The 16657-nt window shown below is 40.7% G+C and overlaps 1 protein-coding gene across 2 annotated transcripts; it reads right to left on the bottom strand.

Moving 5' to 3' along the window:
• Window positions 1–3610: 3610 nt before the first annotated feature.
• Window positions 3611–15821, bottom strand: LOC100136950 (macrophage colony stimulating factor receptor-like). Of its 2 annotated transcripts, none has more exons than XR_016493128.1 (21): window positions 15649–15821; window positions 12541–12801; window positions 12085–12363; window positions 11842–11978; window positions 11551–11710; window positions 10601–10811; window positions 10366–10481; window positions 10109–10220; window positions 9766–9923; window positions 9433–9560; window positions 9215–9341; window positions 9035–9142; window positions 8729–8839; window positions 8443–8614; window positions 7496–8112; window positions 7205–7314; window positions 6983–7105; window positions 6786–6897; window positions 6481–6580; window positions 6289–6394; window positions 3611–6070 (listed from the first exon to the last, which is right to left on the bottom strand). XR_016493128.1 is itself a non-coding variant. In NM_001124739.1 (21 exon segments), coding segments are annotated over 21 exon segments (2913 nt in total). In that variant the 5' UTR covers window positions 15698–15718; the 3' UTR covers window positions 5866–5917.
• Window positions 15822–16657: the final 836 nt, after the last annotated feature.

Genomic DNA, 16657 nt, shown 5'->3' with positions numbered 1-16657 from the left:
TAAACTACACATTGATAGATGCAACAGATCTTTGTAGATTCTCTTAACAGATGTGATCTGATGACAACAAAGTGTTGACAGTCAACAGATGGAGAAGCGCCAGTTTTATTCTGCCAAATAGAAGACAAAGATAACTAAGTGTCATCTCAGTTCGTACAGACCAACTTGGACTCAGGGGTAGATGTAACATTGTACATGTAAATACAGCCACTCCGATTAGTATTATATGTTACATTTCGTATAGTATGTATTCATTTGTGGATGTCCATCATCTATGTCGTGTGATATGTTACAAATTACAATTTGTATAATATGTTAAGAATTTGTAAAATGTATGATATGTTACAAATCCCAATTTGTTGTGGCTAACGTCAGCTAGGTGTCAGCTAGCTAGCTATACATTTACTATGTCATGTCTAGTTTATGAGACCAGGCTGTGTAGACAGACAAAGGCTGCAGGTGAGACATGAGAACAAGGCGGAAGGAAGCTATTCAGATCTATGCTAAGATCCAGTAAATCTCTGTGATGAGACAGGCAGACATCTCCCAGGAACCTCCTCCGGCTCTGGATTTACTGGCAGGAAACTCAGTGGAATGTTGTGTTTCTTCCACATACACTGTAGACCATGGCCTGGGGCCCTCAATGTGTTCATAGAAAAACATTAACGTAAACCCACACACCACCAATGCAATAGGACCTAGAGTAGTACGGATCCATGTTCCCGTATGTACTCATTAGAGATGGATGATTCAGATTTCAGATGGAAATTCTGAAAGGGAAGCCATGATTTGGCTTTATTTTTAAATGCGACCCGTCACAGGAAGCTAGGCGTATGCCGCACGTCACTTCTTCACAGAAGAGGCATTTTAATATATATTTAAAAATATATATATTATTATTATTTAATTTTTTGGCAGAAATGCCTTCTGGAACATGTGAACTTTCATGTGCCTTAAAAATAAAGTTGTATTCCATCTGTAAATATGAAATAAAAATAGTTCAATTATGAGCCTAGTTGGTTTAGCCATGGAAAAATACAGGAACCTTCCAGGTAGCCATGAGTTAATGGATGGGCTGGACATGCTGCGAGATGAGTTTGTATTGGTCTGCCATATAGCATGCCCCTGTCTATAACGTGAGCTGTTCAGTACTGTATGTGTTGATATTCCTTTCTGACACAGCGTTTATGAAAGATATAACGTTAGCCATCAATAACTACAAAGGTGTTTCTACTTTGGTCAACAACATTGATGCCCTGAATTTAGCAGGCGCTATCGACAGATCAGTTGGAAAAAGTTGTTGGGTTACTTTCTGCACACGCCACGGTCAGTGTTAACTGGAGTGACTTGACACAACGCTGGCCAAACAAGACGTAGCTACAAACAAAACGGAGTTAAATGGTTCCAGTCTGCTGTGAAGCGTTCATCCATGTAGAGTGCATTTGGAAAGTATTCAGACCACTTGACTTTTTCCACATTTTGTTAAGTTACAGCCTTACAGTGGGGCAAAAAAGTATTTAGTCAGCCACCAATTGTGCAAGTTCTCCCACTTAAAAAGATGAGAGAGGCCTGTAATTTTCATCATAGGTACACTTCAACTATGACAGACAAAATGAGGAAAAAAAATCCAGAAAATCACATTGTAGGATTTTTAATGAATTAATTTGCAAATTATGGTGGAAAATAAGTATTTGGTCACCTACAAACAAGCAAGATTTCTGTCTCTCACAGATCTGTAACTTATTCTTTAAGAGGCTCCTCTGTCCTCCATTTGTTACCTGTATTAATGGCACCTGTTTGAACTTGTTATCAAGTGTGTTATTGCATAGTTTTGATATCTTCACTACTTTTCTACAATGTAGAAAATAGTACAAATAAAGAAAAACCATTGAATGAGTAGGTGTGTCCAAACTTTTGACTGGTACTATTTATATATATAAATACAAATGTGGCTGTTTGTCTGGTATTTAAGTGTTGACAGACAGTAGACACCACGTTTATGCTGGAAATGGCGACACATTTAAATTGATAATATTCTGAAATGGAAGTTGTTTTCTGTTGGTTGTGGGTCGCACCAATTGCTGTCACCTCTTTAGTCAGTATGGGTTACACCTGTGCTGGCTTGTCACCTCTTTAGTCAGTATGGGTTACACCTGTGCTGGCTTGTCATCTATTTAGTCAGAATGTGTTTCACCTTTAGTTGGCTCTCCCTATTTGATTTCTAGACAAACAACCCTTATTCTATTTTCGATTTTGCTCCACTATTTCTTTTACTTCCTGTCTTTAAGTTTGGTGTGGGTTTTAATTTTGTTTGCCTGTTCTTGGGCAAATTTTGTGGGTGCTCATGGTGGGTGTATTTTAGGCCCTAGTTGCTTTTGCTAGTCAACTTTCTGTGGACACTCCTACGAGTGTCTTCCAGAACCCCTCCTAAAACGCCATCTGTTTCGTTTTGGTTGTGGTTACTGACTCTTTGTTAGTTCCCCCTTCTCTTCGAGTGACATTATTTGGTTCTCTTGCTGGGGAACATAACATTAGTCTAAAGTTATTATCAGGTTAGTCTAAAAGTAGTCTCAGGTTAGTTTGAAGTTAGTTTTAAGCTATTATCAGGTTAGTCTAACGTTAGTCTCAGGTTAGTCTCAAATCATTATCAGGTCAGTCTCAGATTAATCTAAAGTTATTATCAGGGTAGTCTCAGTTTAGTCTAATTTTAGTCTCAAGTTAGTCCCAGGTTAGTCTCATGTTAGTCCCAGGTTAGTCTCAATATAGTCCAACGTTACTCTAAAGTTCGTCTAAAGTTAGTCTAAAGTTGTTATCAGGTTAGTCTAAAGTTGTTATCAAGTTAGTCTAAAGTTAAGGATGTAATAGAATGAGAAATAAGAGTGATATCTCACAGTGAGAGGATGTTGGTGAGGATCAATCTGTGAGAAGTTGCATGTAACCTTTAGCCTCGCAAGCAGCCTGATCACGCGAGCTTACATGAATGTTCGCTGAATGGCTAACGGGCATCAGTCTGGTAATTATGAGGCTACGTCACCTTAGGCAACATATTGAGATGTAGCTGGGTGGCTAGTTTCTTAGAGCTTTGTTAAATTGTGTGCAATGGTGCTGCTCCCTAGTGGTATACACAGTCACATACCGTTAATGGTTATAGTAGGGCAACTGTTCATAAAAGATCAGCATAAATTACAGTTGTTCGTCTGTGGTTTGTCATCAATCATTTGTACTCTTTTTACATCCAATCTCTCTTGTGCATTTTTACTTTTTATGGTTTGTTTTTGTGGTTATGAAGGGGTATGTGTCATCTTCCAGAATTGCAAAATAGTTTAGCAGGAGAAGTAACTTGAATGTTTATGCAATGTCTAGGTTCTTGTTTTTCAAGAAATGAGGGCAAACTCAGCACTTCCTGATAGTAAAAATAAATGGGTTTGCTTCTCCGAAATTGTATATATATGTAAGAATATTTTGGGTAGGTGTGCATGGAAAACATACCCTTTACCATGAGTGGCTATGGGGTCAAAGAAATGTATAGTAGCCTAGAATAACTTTGCAGGGAATATATGATACTCCAGGTATTATGACCTGGTATAAGGAATTCATAGAAGGCAGGAAATTAATTTGAGCTTATTGCTCTTTGAAAACCTTTTTATTTGATTACATAGTTACAGTACATTTCCATGCATTGGTAAAATGTTCTTACACTCAAGGCAAGACCAAAAATGCAGTAATGGTTTTGTTTCATTGTTACAAGCACTTTTAATAGGGAAAATATGTTGCTACAATTCATAATAATAGACGTACAATACCGGTCAAAAGTTTGGACAAACCTACTCATTCAAGGGTTTTTCTTTCTTTATTTTCTACATTGTAGAATAGTAGTGAAGATATCAAAAGATATCAAAACTATGCAATAACACATATGGAATCATGTAGTAACCAAGAAAGTGTTAAACAAATCAAGTTCTTGAAATGTTCTGGATTGACTGACCTTCATGTCTTAAAGCAATGATGGACTGTCGTTTCTCTTTGATTATTTGAGCTGTTCTTGCCATAATATGGACTTGGTCCTTTACAAAATAGGGCTATCTTCTGTGTACTACCTTGTCACAACACAACTGATTGGCTCAAACAAATTAAGAAGGAAAGAAATTCCACAAATTAACTTTTAACAAGGCACAATTGTTAATTGAAATGCATTCCAGGTGACTACCTCATGAAGCTGGTTGAGAAAATGCCAACATTGTGCAAAGCTGTCACCAAGGCAAAGATTGGCTACTTTAAAGAATCTGAAATATGAAACACTTTTTTTGGATACTACATGATTCCATGTGTTATTTCCTAGTTTTCATGTCTTCACTACTATTATACAATGTAGAAAATAGTAAAAATAAAGAAAAACCCTTGAATGAGTAGGTGTGTCCAAACTTTTGACTGGTACTGTACATTTCTTTAACTCTCATCCCTTTGGAACGAGCCAAACCAAAACAAAACTAATCTCCAAAACAGCAAAACGTGTTCAAAATGAATTGTGAAGCCAAGGCTACACACCGGCTAAACACAAAACATAATATAAAAACGTTTTCGCAGTAACTTGTGTTTCTTAGGCTGAAACGTTGATCTCAGTTCAGTAGACCTGATGTTGAGAACTTGGGAGTATTGGGAAACAAATGAAACAGCATATGTAAGTGCCTCCATTCTCCAATCCTTTTTAAAGAGATGCATTAAAGCAGTGGCTCACTAAGCAGTTTTCATGGCAGGCTTCACCAACAAAAACGTACCAAGAAAAAAACCTAAAACAATTTCCTTTCATCTGTCTGTGTTTCATCGTTTTCTTTCCAGTCGCGAGAGGCTGAGTGTGTCCCGCCAGAGAAAGCATCCGAGCGAGCCAAACAGCGCCCCTCTGTCTCTATGTGTAGCTCATCTATCCGATGCTGTCTGGTCAAAAAGACTATGACGTTGCATTGAATGCAAGGGAATACAGCATTCGACCTCTCTTGATAAAAATTAAAATGAAATAATAGACAATCAACGGTGAGCTAAACTGAGTGAGCTCAACTGTGAATGGTCCTGGCGCACAAAAAAAAGCATCAATGGAAGCCAGCTTGGATTTGCTTTACACAAATAACATCACAGCAAAAGCAAAACGTCCTTGACAGAAACAACTTGAATTGTTGCACCACATTGTCATTGTTAGGCTAGCGAGCAAACGTTTTAGCCAGGTAGCCTAGGACAACTAAAAGCGTGTACTGTATGACGGAGTCATAGACCGTTTCCTCAACATGGAAAAGAGGAGGATGGCGTTGGTGTTTCTCTACAAGTAGGGTGAGTCAACATGTTTTTTTCTAGTTGCATAAACAGAGGTTTTGTGATTAAACAAAAGTGTGGTTGAATTTATTCTTCCACTGTATTTTCTTATCGTCTCGGCCTCAGACCTATATATCACGGTGTCAAGGCATATGAACTAACAGGTTATAGAGCAAATAATGCAATTATCACAACACACAGGTTGTAATATGTTGTTTTTTTCTCCCCGACTTGGGTTCCCCTAGGGATTTTTTTACCCATGCATAGCTACTGGCATTAAGTTGTCACAGTCCGATCAGAGTTTGTAAAATATCTTGATCTGTGTAAATATAAAAGTTAAATGGGTAGAATAATGTCCGGGGTTATGGTCATTTTCTGTACATAAAATGTTCAAGGCATACATGCTTAGTTCCTTTTAAAACGGTTGTTGCTGACTGGAACTTGACTTTGTACTTCGTAAAAAAAAAAGGTACTGTATGACACTAAAACCATGTTCTGTACAGTGAGAGTCAAGACATTTGGATCATTTGGTGTGTCTGGTCCATCCAACTCTTGGCTATGACCGGCAGACAGTCATCTATGAACGTATGGTAATGGAGGATGGCCTGATGTGCTCTCAGCAGATCTGGTAGTTGTTATTCCTCATCATCAGGGGCTGTTCCTCTTCTTCGTGGTTCAGTGTCTGATCACAATCCTCACTAATCTTAGCTTGGCCACTCTGCTCTCCTGACTCCTGCTGTGGCGTCTTATCCTGGACATTCCTGTAGGTCTGGCAGAAGAAAGGATACTTTGTGTCAAATTAAAAGTGTTGATGTCCCCAAAAAAATTTCATCCACAAAATGATATTATTCTTACTTCTAAATACATTTTAGGAGTACAGAAAATCCTGCTTTAGGAAATAAGAAGAGGTTAGCGGAATGCTAAGTGAGAGACTGTAAATGTAAAATGTAAAAAGACTCTACAGTGGGTCACTTAAGTCCATCTGACCTGGTCAGGCTGGTCAGGCAGTAGACTCTGGATAAGCTGACCAATGGTACTGAAGGTTGGACGCACTGTTGGTTCCATGTTCCAACACATCTTCATGATGGTGTATCTGAGGAGAACTCTCAGTTTCAGATACTGCAGCAGGTTGTCAGGTTACATCATCTATTTTCGCCGATCTTGAGGTATAATACTCACATCTCTGGAGGGGCAAAGTCCGGCTGTGACATGTGGCATCCATCTTTGATCATCTTGTAAAACCGGGTGTCCACCACAATATTAGGGTATGGGCTCTTACCTAGAAATAACAACAAAACATTTATGAAAAAATATATATTTTTTTTTTCTAAAAGACTTTGATTCAACATAAGACATCATTTTTGTCATCACGTGCCAGAGTGACCTAGCCTGATCCCAGATCTGTTTGTGCTTTTGCCGACTTCATTTTCATTGGCAAGCGAACAGACAGACTGGCACCCATGCTAAGTGCCAGAAAGACCCACCCAGAGAGAAGACCTCCCACAGCAGTATCCCATAGGACCAGACATCACTCTGCACTGTGTACACACAGTCAAAGATGCTCTCGGGGGACATCCACTTCACTGGCAGACGGGCCTGGGGAGAAACATAGTTCACAATCATTGGAGAATCTGAGATTCCTTAACTAAAGTGATTTATTTATATTGTTTTATTAACTCACATTTCCTTTCACCACATAGTTGGAGTCATTCTCGATGTCTCGAGCGAGCCCAAAGTCGCAGATCTTAGCCACGTGGCCATCGGTCAATAGGACGTTCCTAGCAGCCACGTCCCTGTGAATGCACTGCAAAGACAACATTGGTTTCACTCATATAGTCATGTGTCAGTCTGCATGTTACACTACATGAGTTGACTTTAAATTACAATTCCATTTTTCTATTACGTTTTTGGATGCAAGGAAGTCCATTCCCTGAGCCACCTGATAGGAGACCCTCAACAAGTCTTCTATGTCCAGCAACCAGGTGTCTGTCTCTGGATCCTTACATAAAGAACCTGTGACGGAGAGAGAGAGAGGAAGAGAGAGACTATATGACACTTAACAGTGTATATTTACCACCCTTCACTCCATAACCTAGCAGAGAGACAGAGAGAAAGATCGAGGAAGGGTGTATAACGCCCTTCCACTCCACAACCCTCTCCGTGTTACTGCCGTGTGTAGATGGATGTTAATTACCCATAGGGCAGTATTTGGGCCTCCGCGCTGGATGCATGTCCTGGTAGTTGTCTGAGCTGGAGCAGGAGATCCCACTGTCACTGCAGACACATAAAGGACTGAGAGGTTACTCTACGGTCTACACTGGACAGGTACACTGAGTGGACTAAACATTAAGAACACCTGCTCTTACCATGACATAGACTGACCAGGTGAATCCAGGTGAACGCTATGATCCCTTAGTGATGTCACTTCTTAAATATACTTACATCAGTGTAGATGAAGGGGAGGAGACAGGTTAAAGAAGGATTTTTAAGCCTTGAGACATGGATTGTGTATGTGTGCCATTCAGGCGATGAAGCGCCTTTGAACAGGGTGTGGTAGTAGGTGCCAGGTGCACCGGTTTGTGTCAAGAACTGCAACGCTGCTGTGTTTTTCACGCTCAACAGTTTCCCGTGTGTATCAAGAATGGTCCACCACCAAAAGGACATCCAGCCAACTTGACACAACTGTGGGAAGCATTGGAGTCGACGTGGGCCAGGCAACCCTTTGGAATGCTTTCAACACCTTGTAGAGTCCATACCCCGACCAATTGAGGCTGTTCTGGTGTTTCTAATGTTTTGTACACTCAGTGTATTCTGTTTAGAAATTAAAATTTACGGTCAGTGATAACGTGCGTCAAGAGGCATGAATGCCTTGTTAGTATAGAATGTAGATTTTGATACGGCACCACAGAGAGCAATGCATAAAATGAGGGCAGGAGAGGTCACTGGCTAGATGAATACAAAGCGTTGTCACCTGGTTGACGGTATATAAAACATGTGTGGAGACTGAAACTTGTGCCTCACATCTATTTCTCATTTCTCGTTTTGGTGCACTTTCACTAACCCAGAAACCATGTCTGGTGGGAGAATGGAGAAAGGAGAGTGAGTTGAGACTAGAGGCGTGTTAGTGATCGTTCAGCCCACCTCCTGACACGAGACTCCTGGCTACATGTGTTCTTGTAGTGATCACTATTCCCTGGAACCTCTGGAATCCCAGGTCCACTCAGGATGGAGTCCAGGAACAGCTTGGCCTTGCCACGCAGGAAGTTCAGCAGGTCGCCATGGCTACAGTACTCTGTGATCATCAGCATTGGGCCTGTGGTCGAACACAACAATGAGATGACCTATTTGGTTAACTAATGAAACTCACCCAACAAGTCATGTTACCTTCTTCTATGGAAATGCAAGTACAGAAAAGAGTTTGTCGCACCTCCTTGAGTACACGCCCCCAACAGGTTAACAATGTTGTCATGACATCCCAGGTGACTGAGGATCTTCAGTTCTGACATCAGAGCTTCTCTCTCCTCTGAGTGGGCGCTTGCTGAGGAGGAGTAGCAGCTCTTTCATTATTGCATTTACTGAGATACTGCTTCATCTATGATGGGAACTACTTTCATGCCAGCATGTATCCAATAGCAGTTATGTATTGTACAATCATTTTGACTTCCTTCTGTAAATTAAAAGCAATGCTGCAGGGTTAAAGATGTTTACGAACAGTATGAGGAGGCTAACTCACGCTTGAGCATCTTTACTGCCACACGGGTGGTCATGTTGTCATCGGTCCCCAGACCATAGGCAGTGGCCTCCACAACTTTCCCAAAAGCCCCTGCTCCCAGAATCTGGCCTGGAAGAGTCGGGCATTACTGTTTCATGTACTGATGTCTGTTTCAACCCCCAAAACGACAATAAAACATACCAAGCCTCAGCTTATCACGAGGGAACTCCCACTTCTTGTTATAAGGAAGTTGAGTCGGGTCAATAAAGGTGTAGTTATTCCCATCGTTGGCCTCCATGATCTTCCACCGGACTTCATATTTGGGTTTCTATGGGAGAAAACATATGTTGTGTAATGGTCTAACTGCCAATGTATTTGAGCAGTGAAAGCCAATGAACGAGTCAGTAAATGCAGCTCACCTGCTTGTATTTGTACAGAACGATGACAAGCAGAAGGAACAGAAGGGCTGATGTGCTGGTGGCTCCAATGAGAGTGGGGGTGAACAGCTCGGACGTTACAAATGTTTTTGAAGTGGCAGCAACAACATCTAAAACATAGCAAACAACACAGTACATTTGAATGCCCTTGAAGTCAGCTCATGACATTATTCAATACTGAACAGGAAAATGAGAAATAACACTACCGGTGGCTGTTTCAGTACTAGTCATAGTAAGAGACCACCGGCGCCATGTGAGAATCTCACAAAACGTTTGTTTGTGCAGTATACTATATAGCTGTAATGGCCGTCTTACGCGATATGAAGATGTCCCGATTTTTGCCAGCAAAGTTAAAGGTGACACACTCCACTGTGAACTCCTCAGTTGAGGGACTGAGGGTCAGCTCACTCTGCACCTCCATGGTGCTGGTGAAGAGAGGCTGCACCTCCACGGTGTCATTGTCCGCATCACACCTGAACACAGAGGAACGTCATGATGAGCAGAGACAGTAGGCCTATTTCATTTAAGAGTGAAACAGCTCTCTCTGCATATTTTACTGTGCAAAACTCTTGGCTTATTGTTATCCAGTTAGAGAACCTACAATCAATCAAATTGAGTATATAGAGTCCTTTTTTACATCAGCAGTTTTTACACCTACGTGCTTTGTATTCCTGGGCACTGGTACCAGAGGATTGTGGGAGCTGGGTATCCAGAGGAGGTGCAGATCAGGGTGGTAGAATTCTTCAGTCTGAGCATCGCACTGGGTTTCTCTACTCAGTCAGAGAGGACAGACAGCATCACACTGTGTAAGTCATCATCACGTCACTCTCACAATACACGGAACAGTTTTGCTCCATATTTTCTCTCTAGTTTGATAGTCGGTGTGACCGGTCACATTGGAATAAGAGATCTTACGGTAGACTTGGATATTGAAGGTGATGGAGCTGTTGAGGCGCGTGCTCCTGGTGTGGAGGGTGTACTGGCCCCTCTCCTCAGACCTGACTCTGTGTAGCAGCAGGCTGCTCTCGTACCTACAGGATGACAGGACAGGATCAAATAACAGCACCGGCTCCTGTATTTATTCAGCATCTTTTAGAAATGATGTGGTATACACATTCAGAAGCAGGGTAATTATTGGGAAAATAATGACCTGTTATTGTCTTGGGTGGTCCATGTGTCGCCATGAGTGGAGATGTTGTGACTGTGAGACATGGGCACGTCCCACCAATGCTTCTTGATTTGGGGATAGGCCTCGATCAGAATGCTTATCTCAAGGTTCTCCCCTTCTTTCACATTGACTAAGGAGCCATTCTGGTATAGATTGGGTGACAGGCGGGGTATAAACCTAATGTAAGGCTCATCTGAAGAAGGGAGAAAGACAAACAGAGAGAACATTAAAGATAACATTATTTTGATCACAAATTTCAACAAAACTTAACATTTTAAATTATCACACCACAATTTCCTTTGAGGATGTTGAGCTGAGTTTCACTTTTAAAACAGGTTTCCATGTTTGGTGTTTGTGGAGATCAACACTAGCCTTGTACTACCATCCTGATCTCGCGGGCTTACATAAACATGTTTCCATGTAGCGAAACATATTAGATGCTAGCCAAACATATTAGATGCTAGCCAAACACATTACATGTTAGCCAAACACATTACATGTTAGCCAAACATATTACATGTTAGCCAAACATATTAGATGCTAGCCAAACATATTAGATGCTAGCCAAACATATTACATGTTAGCCAAACATATTACATGTTAGCCAAACATATTACATGTTAGCCAAACATATTAGATGCTAGCCAAACATATTAGATGCTAGCTAAACACATTAGATGCTAGCTAAACACATTAGATGCTAGCTAAACACATTAGATGCTAGCTAAACATATTAGATGTTAGCCAAACATATTAGATGCTAGCCAAACATATTAGATGCTAGCCAAACATATTAGATGCTAGCCAAACATATTAGATGCTAGCTAAACACATTAGATGCTAGCTAAACATATTAGATGCTAGCCAAACATATTAGATGCTAGCCAAACATATTAGATGGTAGATCAACACCCCCTTTCCCTAATGCTTACCTACGACCTCCAGGTAAATGGTGGACCTGCTGGCCCCAGCCTCATTCATGGCTGTACAGGTGAAGTTTCCTGTGTCAGACATGGTCACAGCCGGGATAGTCACAGTACTGGTGATGTGGACCTGCTTGTCCTTTATTACTGTTTGAAAGAAGTTCAATGCCTGCATATATAAAAAAAATATAAAAAACAACATATCAGTTCAGATCTTCAGACATATACTGTATCATACAAGCAAATGGGAAACATATGATTTAATGATAGAAATTGAGGACAGGTTACTGTTTAACTTACTTTGAGGGAGGAGTGTTTCCAGGTGACGTTGTAGAAGTGGTTAGGGTTACTGGTGATGCAGGGGATGCGGAGCTCCTCTCCAACAATACTAACATACCCATCTACCTCAATTAACACAGACGGTGGCCAACGCAACCCTGGAACAGACACATAGAAGTAGATGTGTTTAGATGCTTTGGGACTAATAACCTCAATGCAATGTCCCAAAAAATAGAAAATGCACAGACATCTACTTCATCTTACTTTGAACGACATTGATAGTGATGTCTTTGGAGCGTGTTGTGACCCCATTGATCTTTGCGCTGCAGATGTAGTTTGCACTGTGGCTGGTCAGAAGGTGTCTGATGAGGATCCCTCTCCTGGGATTGACAGTGTAGTTCATGTCGGGGGGTGTTGGGTCTCCGTTGGCCATATGGAGGGACATGTCTGTGGCACTGGGGTCTGTCAGCTGACAGAGGAGAAGATCCCCGCCCTCCTCAACATCTCTCATGTTGCGGGGGGTTACCAGGACGTTATTGGGATCTATAAGGAACATAACAGGTTGAGCAATGTTGACTTAATTTGTGACATATTAGCTGATAAACATACAATGTTGTGTGTGACTTTGGCATCTGGACAGATAATAATAATTTATCATTTCTAGAGCGCGTTTCCCACTCTCAACGTCCATAAAAGATGTCATGTCATGAAAACACTTACCTTTCACATAGATGTGGACCTCTGAGAACAGGTCTGGTTGGTTGTCATACACACACATGTATGTGCCAGTGTAGTCTGCTGTAAGGTACCTGGTGGTAATCACACTCCCCTGTTTAGAGTTCCTCCTTTTGAACGCTGTGGTAGACCAGGTGGCTGTGCTGTCCCCCTCACAGGTCAAGGTGAATGACGTTCCTAAAAGCAAAGTCCTCTCAGCCTCCCTCAGCAACACAGAGTTCAGCCTGATTACTGGAGGACTTCGCTCTGTCAACAAACCAAAGACAGAACCAGGAATAAACAATCAATATTAACAATCCCTCACATGTCCATCACATGTTTCCTCACATGTCCATCACATGTTTCCTCACATGTCCATCACATGTTCCTCACATGTTTCATGGAATATAGACATAGACTAAGGTAATAATAGATTTCAATGAATTATCACATGTGTAACTCTAAAACGGAGACCCAACACCCCTCGACATGAACTACACTGTAACTCTAAAACCTATCTTCTCAGGGATGAACATATCCAAGTGGATGCCTCACTGATTTGTATTTATTCAGTTTATATATTTCATCTTCATCTTCAACTTCAATCATTACATTTTTTCTAAATATGTGAACAGTTTATTGTACAGATTGTTGTTTTTCAGGGTGGGGGTTGAACATGTTTTGAACATTTTAAAGACCTCCACTGAAAAATATAACACTGATCCATCCTTGCATAAGGAGGGTGGAGTAATAGTCAGACGGAATTGAGTCATCAGCAGCAAATGCAGAGCCGGACAGATAGATAGAACAGGATCTACCTTGGACAGAAGAGGAAGAACAATTTAAAGCTACGATATGTAACTTTTTTGGGGCGACCCCACCAAACTCACAAAGAAATGTGAGTTATAGATCTGTAATTCCAGTTGAAAGCAAGTCTAAGAAGCAGTATATCTGTTCTATGTGCTCTATTTCTATGCCTCCCATTCTTAAGTTGAGTTTTTGCGTCTTTTACTTTCTAGTTTGTATTTCACTGCAGTTTGGATTGTACCATGATTCTCTACATTGTTTGTTTTGCCACATTAACTGAAATTAGGTAAAGTATTCGAATTTTAGCAACCAGGAAATGGCGGCGCATCACAAAGAAGACTTGTAAAATAACTGCTTTTTTGAATCTGTTTATTTGGTTTTTAGGCAATTCAGAGAGTGATACTATACATTGGTAATCAATCATGGATGTTATAATCTAAAACAGTAAAAAATAAACAAATCAGTTAATGTGATTTAGTATTGGGATATCAGACTGTGATTGGTTCATCAGTTAATTGTTAAATCCATACAAGCAAATTGACTTGATCAATGCATTATCTATTGTATGCCTTATTGACCAAATTTGGTTTAGTAGCATGTTATTGCCCACAATCTGAAACTGGATTGAACTGCTGCTTAGTTTGTTATGAAGCTTATTCCTCCTGATTGGACAGCCTGTCTCATGCAGGTTAAGATTTTAGCGTCTCATTGGCTGGCAGCGTTGGGTTTCTTGGCCAGGTCCTGGAGGTGGGTGGAGATGCGGGACACCTGCAGCAGCAGGGCCTGGTGGTTCTCCACCAGAAGACTCTGGTGTCTGCCCAGGTTCTGCAGGTTATTCAGGTGCTGAGCTCCCTGGTCCTTCATGGCTTTCAGAAGGTTGATGACCTCCCTCTGGCCGCTGGACACCTCTCTGTGCTCCTGGACCAGCTGAGACAGCGCCTTGACCACCTCTCCTTTCCAGCTAGCAGCTTCTCGCTGGTCCTGGGTATGTTGGGAGAGTAACTGTTTCAGCTCATCCACTCCACAGCATAGAGACGTAGGGGCTACCACCGGGTCTGGGGGAGCCTGACTGAACTCTGGGTTGGCTGGGAGGAAGACTGGTTTAAGGTCCCCCATGGTCATGCCAACTGGTTCACTGGCAGGGGGTTCTTTGTCACCTGAAAGAGGGTGAAAACACATTGTCTCATTGTTGAGTGAAGACTTCCCATTTTAATACAAAGCAACAAACCTGCAAGAAAAAATACATTTTATTTGACTGTACAACACAGTATTTCACTTGTATTGTATAAAATACTAAAATGGACATCAAACAATCCACTTACTTTGAATCAGTGAAGCGCATCGTCTTGAATTTCTCCTCTGTCAGGCATGATGCCAACACTTCAGTACCAGAGTTATGTAATTTGCTGTTACTGACATATCATTTTATCATATGGTGAATTATGAGTTATTTCAATTTCAATGCCTTAGGTATCATCCATAGAAAGGTGGTAGTAAAAATAATTTTCTTGGTACACATCAACGTCACCAGAGATAATTATTTTTGCAATAAAGGGTTTTCTGTCTATTTCATATTTGAGTGTTTTTTTTCAGGGAGAAAGGGGAAATGAGAGTGTTCCTAAGAAGGGTTGAAGCATGTGTCTTTTTGTATGTGGAATATTTTTTAACGGAACCCCCGATAGCGTCTAGCTCCAGGAAACACATTGTGCTCGGGACTTGCTGGACGGATCCAGGTCATCGGGGTGCCTGTTTCCCAATCCCACTCTCACTTCTGCTTTTTCTGGGGAGGCGGCGGAGTGGGGGGAACCACCAGGAGCTGGACATGTTCTGTTAGCTCTGTGTCTACCCCCCACCCCCTGTGACCCCCCCCTGTCCCCCCTGCTCTCAGATGCCAGAACCCACAAAGCTAAACACCTGCCTCTCACTGTAACATTTTATCCATTTGAGTCCAAATTCTGTTACATCCATGGTTACATTTTTTGGGAAAAAAAGATGAATTGTCATAAAAATGTAATTAAGATTAAATTGCATGTATCTATTCTGTTAAATATTTTAAACAAATATATTTGACTGTTTTGATGGCAATTTTATCCATGCAAAATACAAAAAAAGTTGGTATTTAACAAAAAAATCAAAACAACTCATGAACATATGATACATTTGTGTGAATATTGACAGCACCATGAGATTTAAATGAGGTCTCGTTGGTTAAAAATAATCATGACACATCCTCTGAACAATATTCAGAGAACAAAGGAGCTGATTTTAAAACACTTCCTACAGTCTCACATTGATTAATGTGCTTACCTTGTGCTGTGCAGAGCATGATGCCCAGGAAAAGGGCTAGGAAGAGCATATCCTGTCCCTCTCACTGTCTCTGTTGGTCTCTGTCTATATGTCTGTCCGCTCTACTCAAGGGTTGTTAAGGAACTGGTTGACTGGGGTGGCTTGTCAGTCTTGATATCATTACAACTTCCCCTAACTCACCTCCCACAGTGCTTACAGCCAGTACATATTAAAGTAGTTTGTGTGTTCTGAATTCTTTTGATGGATGAGTCGGTGTCTTTTAGTGAAGTATAACAATGTTTATACAACGTATTTACAGACGGCCAGTTAAGTTAGACATGAGTGGAAATAAGAGTAAACATTTTTATGACATGTATTTGAAATATAAATAAGTCAAATTCCACTGAAACACCTTGCAGTACATTTGTTGTGTAGCAATGTAGGCATGTCAATTAATATAGGGAGTTCATTAAAAATAGATATGTGTACTTTTTTTTTTCTTCCCATCTAAGAAGCTTAGATATATCGACAGCATTCTTCAGCTTATTCAGAATCGTCCCTCACCGCGTGTTATTCCATCTTACTATTACGTAGGATACCGAACAGAACAGGGAAAACAACGGTTACAGTATTGCAAAGTGCATATATACCTTTCATTGCTTTGTTATATAGGTACAGTACAAACTATATATATATATATATATATATATATATATATATATGATTTATACCATTTATACAATACAGAGAGCACAAATTGAAAGAGGACACAATCCTGAACAAAAAAGGCACTTCATTTGATTTTAAAAGACATATGAAAAATCACTTAAACATCATGAAAACTATGTCATTTAATACATCTCAAGAAATTGCATGTGAAGTATCAAATGCCTTTCAATGTCTTTGAGTTGACACTCAAGGACACAAACCATAGAGCTTTCAGTACAGAGCTGGAAGTTCAACAGTATTCTGTATAAGACAATGCTCTAGCCAGGCAAACAGATTAGGCACAACAAAGATATTTTGTACT

Source organism: Oncorhynchus mykiss, chromosome 29 (genome assembly GCF_057628025.1).
Source record: "Oncorhynchus mykiss isolate SJ-2025 chromosome 29, ASM5762802v1, whole genome shotgun sequence".
NCBI lineage: Eukaryota > Metazoa > Chordata > Actinopteri > Salmoniformes > Salmonidae > Oncorhynchus > Oncorhynchus mykiss.
This window is presented reverse-complemented; position numbering and strand designations above follow the sequence as displayed.